Source organism: Onychostoma macrolepis, chromosome 10, assembly GCF_012432095.1.
Source record: "Onychostoma macrolepis isolate SWU-2019 chromosome 10, ASM1243209v1, whole genome shotgun sequence".
Taxonomy (NCBI): Eukaryota; Metazoa; Chordata; class Actinopteri; order Cypriniformes; family Cyprinidae; genus Onychostoma; species Onychostoma macrolepis.
This window is the reverse complement of record NC_081164.1, coordinates 1216741-1226448: the sequence shown is the minus strand read 5'-3', so window position 1 is coordinate 1226448 and position 9708 is coordinate 1216741. Positions and strand designations below refer to the sequence as shown.

Genomic DNA, 9708 nt, shown 5'->3' with positions numbered 1-9708 from the left:
TGACCTTTGTGTGCAAGCTAATAAAACTCATCTTTACATTTAAAGAAAAATGACATAAATAATAAAGTAATATTTGTTCATACACAAAAAAAAGAACAATACATTTGTCTCTTATTTGGCATAATATTAGTGTATTTACCTAAGAACTGTCTGAACACTGCAGAAATGTGTGTATTTCTGAAGGGTCCTGAAGCGTGTTTGAGGCAGCATGCACATGGCCAGATGTGACGGTGTGCAATAAACATGTCTGGGAACTAACAAATTACTGGATTGGTTAAAATAATGATCAACATAAAATATGATTTTATCTTTTTTTAATATGATGTCAAAGTTGAAAGTGGGCTTAAAGGGTACACGTACCCAAATAACAATAACAAATAAACATGTGTGTATGTAATACATCCAAGTGCATTTATGTAAGTAATAAGTTGTTATTTATTTAATTCATATAAACTGTTATATTTGAAAGTGCTAAACTGAGTGATGCATGTTTGTTGTCATATTAAAACATTGCAGCGGACATAATTTGGTTATATTAGATGCGTACTTTACTGCATTAAAACTACCGCATGCACAGTTGTACACTGAACACCTGCATTCAAACCACACCTGGGACTTAATAGGTGCTTCTCAACTTGAAGGATGCATGCTAGTACCACAACATCAATGTACAGTTGATAAATGTAAAAGTGCTTCATGTCATGAGGTGTATTGCAGGTTTGGAAGCAAGTACAGCTCTGAAATATATGTCTAGTGTAGGAAAAGGCAACAGCAGTGGGGTCATGAAATGAAGTCAAGTCAAGTCACCTTTATTTATATAGCGCTTTTAACAATACAGATTGTGTCAAAGCACTTAACAGTATCAAATTGGAGGATAGAGTGTCAGTAATGTATAATGATAAGATTAAACACTCAATTTTCAGTGAAAGGCATTTCATTATTGAATTCAGAGATGTCATTGTCTAGCTCAGTTTAGTTTAAATAGTATCTGTGCAATCAAATCGGCGATAATCGCTAGAAATTAAGTGTCCTGTACCTGTACGTGATTCTAAATAATTACCATGGTAGGAGAGAGGGGAAATAAAACAAGTTATATTGAGAAGAGGACATTAAAACCTAAATAAACCCTTCATATCTCAGGAAAACATCCTACAGGACTATATGGTGGATGCCACGCATTTACACAAGAAAAGAGATGAAGAATCAGCTATAAGAAATGGGTTTAGATGAGCATAAAGTAAAAAATACGGTAGAATGTGGGAATAATAACCAAGGAAGAAATATTTGATTAGTTTCATAATGAGGGCTGAGACTGGATGAATTTCATTAAGAAGTGGTAAATTAAAATCAGACAGCAGATGGCAGCAATGCAACATTTTGGAGGCCAACTACTAATACACCAAAAACGATGGAGGAAAGAAGACGTAAATAAATATTAAATTGTCAATATCAGAAGGAAATAACATAGTAAAGAGTCCTTTAGAGGATGACAGAGAGATTCAATAGTTTTGGTGCATTGATGTACTATTCAAAATGAAGCTGTTTCTGTGAAGAACAGGAGAGGAACAGACGGGAAGAAATAGTTCTGAGCAGATTAATAGGACACCGTCATTTGAATAGTACACTATAATACAGGGAGGCAAGCAGCGTTTTAGAAACTATGGAACATATGCTTATTGTTTGCAGATAATTTTGCAGAGGAAAAACCTAATGGAAGAATTAGGAAAAGTGTAATATAGAAGGATGTAGTGGAATGGGATGTATCGGCTCCCAGCAGGTGGCGGGAATGCGCTGTGCATTATGCGAAGAAGAAGAGAACGCGCCCAATGAGAGCGGCAGTAAGTCTGCGCGCGTCACTTCCGGCTGTGAGAAATGGCGGGCGGCGGAGACGGAATGGCGGCGCTGGAGGATGGAGAGCTGGAGTCTGATCAGGAGGAGCGAGTTCAGGTGAACAGAGACCCGCTGAGTGTGTGTCTGTGTCTGCTGCGCACATCATGTGTTCGGTTTATAAAGCATACTTGTCGGCTGCTAGCATGCGTGCTGCTGTTTAAACCGCTTCAAAAGATGACTGAGCCCCGTTCACTTCATTAACACGTTCCTGTCATTAAAGGACAATCGTTGTCTTTGTAAACAAGCTTGCTTTGTCTCTGAAGTGACTGTCGGCTTACTTCATCTTGTAAAGGCCTGCTCTCAGAGACAGCTTTCAGCGGTGGCCAAAATCATTAGATCAGTCGTATTATCAGCAGCTTATTTCTATCTTCTGCTGTAGTGTGTCAGGAGGAAATATCAGTTTACATTTCCAAACATTCATTTAGCCGACATTCACTCAGGAACGGGGTCTTCCCTCAGGCTGAACATCTCATGAACACTTGACAATAAACGAGGAGCACACAACACTACTTATACACTTATTTATCTAACACACATACTTAGTTTACATTTCTAATTTGCATATAATGTACCTGTACATACAATTGTCAATTTCTATAATGTTATTCCCTATTTACTTGTTCTATTTTTGTTCTTTTAGTATCTGTGTTTTTGTTCTGTTGCACTGTGGAGCTTCTGTCACGAAAACAAATTCCTTGTATGTGTAAACATACCTGACAATAAAGCTCATTCTGGTTCTGATTAATTGTAATAATCCAGTGAGATGTGATCCGATCATCATCAGTCTGTCTGGAGTGACATGAAGAAACAACAAACTGAGACTCAATCCAGAAGAACTGTGTCTCTGCTCCTGAGAAACTCTGCTCAAGTGCAGCGAGGACAAAACCTGCTTTAAACACAAAGGATGCTCACAACAAATACTGATTTCATTTAGTTAATAGAAGTTAATTGATATAGAAAATCATTTTACAGCATTTTTACACAAGTGCCTAAAACTTTTAACAGTGCTGTAGCTTTGCAGGAGGTTTCTTGAAGCGTCTTGGAGACACAGTTCTTCTGGATTTAGTTTAGTTTGTTCTGTGACATGTCATTCCAGACAGACTGATGATCAGATCTCACTGGATTATTACAATTAATGGCTAAATGAATGTTTGGAAATGTAAACTGATATTTCCTACTGATACAGTACAGCAAAATATAGAAATAACTGACTTAAAACCATTTTTAGCTGCTGATAATACTAGTGATCTAATGATTTTGGCAAACATTCAATCAGTTATTCATGGAGAAAATCAAGTGTTTGGTGTCATGTCTTCAGAGCACAGGTCCGTCTCTGAGCTCTGCGTCCGTCTCAGGATACCGCAGCCGCAGGAACACAGACTCCAGCGACAGCTCTGCGTCTGAAGACGAGGCCGTGCCCTGGAGACACAAGCGGCTCCGCAGCTCCAGCGCTCCCTCCGGACGCAGGGTCAACAACATCTGGGGCTCCGTGGTGCAGGAGCAGAGCCAGGAGTCTGTGGCCGCGGAGCTGGGCATCATGGGAATGGAGGGGAGCGTCAGCATGAGCAGTCGTCAGAGCGAGACCTATAACTACGTCCTGGCCCGTAAGCTGATGGAGAAGGAGCGCGAGGAGGAGGAGGAGGGCTTGAGGAGCGTGCTGGACGGGGAGCTGGAGGGATACATGCAGCAGGAGAGCTGTCTGAAGAGAAAGCGGCCGGCCAAGGAGAGGCTGGGCCCGCGGGCCGAGATGGACCTGAAGGGCCGGTACCAGCTCCGAGAGGACGACCCTGAAGAAAGAGTGGTGGACGAGATCGCTCACAGGTCAGGAGAACACTTATGCACATGCAAAACTGGGTTTACGTTCATAAACCGCTTGCAGAATGTATACCGATATTAAAGATGAAATGTTATATACACTACTGATCAAAAGTTTGTGGTCAGTAAAAAAAAATTTATTTTAAAAAAGAAATTAATACTTTTATTCAGCAAGGATGTGCTAAATTGACACAAAGTGATAGTAAAGACTTAGATTGTTAGAAAAGTGTTTTTTTTTTTTTTTTTTAAATGCTGTTAAAAAAAACTTTATATACAAACAAATCCTGACAAAAGTATCACAGGTTCCAAAAAACAATATGAAGCAGCACAACTGTTTCCAACATTGATGATAATCAGCATATTAGAATGATTTCTGAAGATCATGTGACACTGAAGACTGGAGTAATGATGCTGAAAATACAGCTGCGCATCACAGAAATACATTACAGTTTAAAGCATATTAAGATAGAAAACCATTATTTTAAATTGAATGAATTCATTATTTTAAATTGCAATAATATTTCACAATATTACTGTTTTTTAATGTATTTTTGATCAAATAAATTCAGCATTGATGAGCAGAAAACTTCCTACTGATCCCAAACTTTGAGCGGCTGTGTGTGTGTGTATATGTGTATATATATATATATATATATATATATATATATATATATATAATATATGCATGCTGTGCAGTGTTGGGCATGTTACTTTAAAAAGTAATTAGTTATAGTTACTAGTTACTTCTCACAAATAGTAACTGAGTTACATCATTATAAAAGTAACTAATTACCAGGGAAAGTAACTATTGCATTACTTTAAAAAAAAAAAATTCAAATGTCAAATACCTTTGGATGCCCCCAATATTAAATGTTAAATTAATGAAATGGACACTAAAAAGAATAAATTATTATTATAAAACATTGCACATTAATCTACAGTATACTGAAACTTAGTATCAGTCAGTCAAGCATTATAATATAATGTTATGATAATTTAATATTATACGATGATAGAACTTTAGTAATTAGAATAACCAAGTATGAATGCATATTTGTCATCAATATAAAACGCACTAAGGATTAATGAGCTGCTGGGTTCATGAATATTAATCACGTTATCTGCTTTTGCTCGAATTGATTTGCTGAAATCAAAACAGGGAGGATAATAGGTGAGCACCAGCCAATGAGATTGTCGTTTGAGCATTAGCTCCGCCCACTACCAGAGAAACCGGCAGTTCTTAAAAGCTGAAGAATTCCAGAGGAACTCCGTTATTTTGACAGGAAAATACAACAAAGAATATCGTTCACATGTAGCGCGTCACTTCTGCATGTTATGAAAAACTCTCTTGCTCTGTATCTTTCTTTGCGTGCGTGTCTGTGAGAGACAGCGACGGAGAGGTGTGCACCTTCACACTAGAGTTTACGGTACGTCAAATACAGCTACACTGCGCATCCATTCAGATGAACTGAAAAAATAAATTCTAATAATATAATACAGTAACGCCACATTTTATTGTCAGTAACGGTAACGGCGTTGTAACGGGGGAAACAGTAATTCGTTTGATTACTCGTTACTGAAAAAAATAACGCCGTTAGTAATGCCGTTTATTTATAACGCCGTTATTCCCATCACTGATGCTGTATATATGATATGCTGTGTGAAATACCTTAGGCAGGGAAGACATAAATTAAAAAGATAAATGCCATTTTTATGTTCCTCATTTTAAAAAGTGAACGTGTGTGTGTGTATATGTGCAAACAGACACACTGCCGAACAAAAGTTTGGTGTCAGTAAGATCTGAAGTCTCTTACGCTCATCAAGCCTGCATTTATTTAGAAAAAGATTTCCATTTTGAGCAAATGCTGTTCTTTTTAAAAAAAAAAACATTTCCATCAAAGAATCTTTAAAAAAACAAGTTTCCAAAAAAAGTTTCACAGTTCCCAAAAAAAGCAGCACAACTGTTTTCAACATTGATAATAATCAGAAATGTTTGTTTGGAGTTGCTGCACAGCTGTTGTATAATGTTGCGTGTGTTTGCTCTGTTACAGACTGATGGAGCCGAAGAAGGATCTGGTCGAGCGAGTGGTGAGAGTGATAGGAAAGAAGAAAGCCATCGAGCTGCTGTCAGAGACGGCAACCATTGAGCAGACTGGAGGTCTCTACACTGTGGTACGTCCAAAACCAGTACGTTCAGTGCAGATGAACGAGTTAGGAACTGAGGATAGGCTATTCAGAACTGCTTCTGTTGGTCAAAAACAATAAATAAACACACTAATGTGTGCATAGAGAGAGCCATAGTCTGCCGCTTTTAACATGCTTACTATTTAATAGGGGTCGACCGATTATCGGCGCCGATATTAAGCATTTTTATGATTATTGGTATGGGTCATTTTCAAAACCGATGTGCCGATAAAATTAACTTAATTTTGAAACGTGCTATTTGGCTCTGATGCAGCCTGTCAGAACTCACCACTCTGTGGCCTCGAGCAGTCTCCGCCCACCGCGCATCTGATTTGTTGGGAGTCACGAGACCAATCAATGTGGAAGACTAATGCACTCTCACTGAAAGCGCTTGCTACAGTTTCAGTGATCACGCATCAGTTGTCTCTCAAGGCAGCAGCAGACGTTGCTCAAGTTGCAATAAATCACAATCCACTACACTGAAGTTGCAAAACACCTCAATATTATCTATTTATGGTTTCCGCGATGGGAAAACGCAGGCGGAATTGCGGAATCCAGTTATATAAAGGACTGTATAACACGGAGTTCGTCAAAGTTTGGATGATTAAATCAAAAGTACGTCAGTACACTCGCGCTATGGACTAGTATCTGTAAATATTAAGCTGCAAAAAGACTTATTTAAATATGAATTCTGCATGTTCTGCGTGTCTCTGTATATGTGAATGGCACAGACGCGCGGTTTTGATTTTACACACACACACACACACACACACACACACTGAAGTGCGCGGCGCTCGCGGTGTTTTCAGCATCTGCTGTCTCCCTAAATGAGGACATAAATACACGAACAACATCCCCAGAACTGCTCTGAGAGTTGCTTCATGAGTTTAATTAAAATAGTGCAGTCTTCTTCACAACTTCTACAATGGAGCTATGAAGACAATTAAATTATTTACACTTATATTATAATTATGAGAGGTTATGCTATTCCACATACATTTCTAACATGTAAATTATTGAAGCCAAATACTTACATTTCCCCAAGCTGTTTAGCTGTAGTACAGTATTCATAGGCTTAATCATGAAGCATGCAGTGGCCCCACTTTTAACTCTCTCTTTATATTACCCTTATTGTAGATGGATGCATGGAGGAAGACAAGAGTAAGAAGTGCAATCAACACCAGGGAAGGCAGTTTTTGTCAGAGCCCTTGTTATTCTTAATTTTGACATTCATTTTCATTTTTACATCAGACATAATATATCGGTGAACAATATCGGTTATCGGTCCACTTGGTCTGTAATAATTGGTATCGGCATCGGCCCTGAAAAACACACATCGGTCGACCCCTACTATTTAATCATAACATTTGATCATTACTCTGCTAAATACATTTGTAGACACATAAATGGAGGGACAGTTTGCACTAGATGGAAATATCACAGCAATTAAAGTTTGCCTTCGCTACAACTGCAATTTAATAAATTAATACTAAATTAATACTTGGGGCTATTGACAATATCTTGCAAGGTCTTATGAAGTAAAATGATCACACTGTGTGAGAAACTGAATATATTATGTATAATATTACCTGTAATTCATTGCCATTCCTCCTTATCTCTTAAAAATTATAATTGGCAACCAAACTCAGCCCAATGGAATCGGCCATAAAAGATCACGATCACTGCATCCGTAGGAAGTATTTACGCTGATTCTGATCGAATGTGCAGGCGTTCTTGTCTGAAGTAACAAACAGACCATTGATTGTGTTCTTTCATCTGGAACACGTATGCATCTATCAGCACTCATTCATCAGTATAAATGAGATGCCAGTCTACCTCTGCTCTGATCACGAAGTGTAAACTCTACGAGCGTCACTGTGCAGTGCAGATGACCTCAGCTCACGCCGAGTTTAAGTGATTGACCGCTTCAGTGATTATGAAGGAGAGAACTATTTATTACCAATTTGAATAATAATGTGATGTTCGCTGGCTTGACTTACTGTGGCATAACCAAACACAACAAATGATTTTGCGAAAGAACAGCTGACTGTGCATGAAACAATCAAAACAATCACTGCACATCATTAAAAAACGTTTTGCTGTTATCAGTGTTGTTTTACAAAAAATGAATCAAATGTGCTAACGTGTTTGTTGGCTTACCTGCAGGACGGCACCAGGAGACGGACACCGGGTGGAGTCTATCTGAACTTACTGAAGAACACACCCAGCATCTCTGACGGACAGGTGAAGGTGCGTCAACACCGATGGGTCTTTCTGTTCCGTTCTCAACATGTCCTCAAGAACACAAACAATCTGCATCCAACTGCAGAGCCACCAGCAGCCTCACAATGAAAATTAGGGCGGAGCTTATTGGCTTAATGAGATCAGTGGTGGGTGGGGTTAAAGGGCTAGTTCACCCAACGATGAAAATTAGCCTGTGATTTACTCGCCCTCAAAGCATCCTAGGTGCATATGACTTCCTTCTCTCAGACGAATCCTGGCTCATGGCAGTCAGCGGGTGTTTCTGTTCAACGGTCCAAAACACGTCAAATAAAGCGCACGCATCCATAATAAAACATGCCTCACACGGCTCCGGGGGGTGAATAAAGGCCTCCTACAGCGAATCCATGCAATGTTTGTAAGAAAAATATCCATATTTCAAACGTAATAAACACATAATAACACAATAAAAACGACTTCTGCACACGACAGTCAGTGGAAGTGAGAGAAAAGTGTTTATTACGTTTGAAATATGGATATTGTTCTTAGAAAGATTGCATGGATTTGCTACAGGAGGCCTTTATTCACCCCCCGGAGCCGTGTGAGGCATGTTTTATTATGGATGCGTGCGCTTTATTTGGCATGTTTTGGACCTTTGAACAGAAACACCCGCTGACTGCCATGAGCCAGGATTCGTCTGAGAGAAGGAAGTCATATGCACCTAGGATGCTTTGAGGGTGAGTAAATCACAGGCTAATTTTCATTGTTGGGTGAACTAGCCTTTAAGCATTTGTTGGGCGGAGCTTATCGGCTCACTGTGGTTTACTGGCTCTGCCCAAACTCCCGGTCTGACACTGTCTTGAAAGAAAAACAGTTTTTGCATGTTCTCTTCATACAGGAGATCTTTCATGAGGAGAACCAGAAAGAATACAACAACAAAAAGGCAGCTAAGAAGCGACGGAAGCAAATAGTAGCAAAGAAGATGAAGCAGGCCATCAGCACGCTCGACCTCCAGGAGCATGACGACGTCTCACGAGAAACGTTTGCCAGTGACACTGAAGAGGCTCTGGGCTCGCTGGAGGAGGCCCCCGAGGGCCCGCCGGAGTCTGCGCTGGGCACGGAGGACAACCCTGTCGTGTACAACTCAACCGACCTCGAGGTTTTCTAACGCGTGCGGTTTCATGCTTCACAGCCCCTTCTAGTTGTAGCCTAAAACAGCTCGGATTGACTAAACTAAAGATGAAAGTCCTGACGGATGGCACTTTAAGTTCTCTGCTGGTTGTTGAAAGACTGTAAGCAGCAGCCAAAGCTTGTACAGATCTTCTACAGGAATTCTTGCCTGGTTAAAATGTTGTTCATAAATTGTGATCTTTATGTTTGGATATTTTGCAAGCTTTTGATACATTACTGCATTCATGGAAAATTAATTGCAGCAAGAAAATATACATTGACTTATTTCAGAAGAATACAGCTTGTGTTTTAGTCATCGGAGATGCTCTAAATGTTTGTTAAAGGTGCATTGCACAATAAAGCAGTACATGTTGTATACATGATGTATAAAAGTTGAGCTCAGCTTTTGGTGCGTGTCATTTGTCATAT

At 39.4% G+C, this 9708-nt stretch overlaps 1 protein-coding gene across 2 annotated transcripts; it reads left to right on the top strand.

Moving 5' to 3' along the window:
• The first annotated feature begins 1790 nt into the window (after window positions 1-1790).
• On the top strand, window positions 1791-9676 carry phax (phosphorylated adaptor for RNA export). 2 transcript variants are annotated; one of them, XM_058788351.1, is made up of 5 exons: window positions 1791-1947; window positions 3209-3711; window positions 5757-5892; window positions 8056-8139; window positions 9008-9676. In XM_058788351.1, exons 1-5 carry the CDS (start codon window positions 1873-1875, stop codon window positions 9275-9277), a joined length of 1068 nt encoding a protein of 355 aa, XP_058644334.1. In that variant the 5' UTR covers window positions 1791-1872; the 3' UTR covers window positions 9278-9676. The 2 variants fall into 2 exon arrangements, with proteins under 2 accessions (XP_058644334.1, XP_058644335.1); XM_058788352.1 differs by having other exon boundaries at window positions 1793-1947; window positions 5757-5877.
• The last annotated feature ends 32 nt before the right edge of the window (window positions 9677-9708 follow it).

Coding starts and splice junctions, on each gene's coding strand:
- phax (XM_058788351.1), top strand. CDS start 1,873: ATGGCGGGCGGCGGAGACGGAATGGCGGCGCTGGAGGATGGAGAGCTG. Junction 1,948..3,208: donor ATCAGGAGGAGCGAGTTCAG/GTGAACAGAGAC, acceptor TCATGTCTTCAG/AGCACAGGTCCGTCTCTGAG. Junction 5,893..8,055: donor CTGTGGTACGTCCAAAACCA/GTACGTTCAGTG, acceptor GCTTACCTGCAG/GACGGCACCAGGAGACGGAC.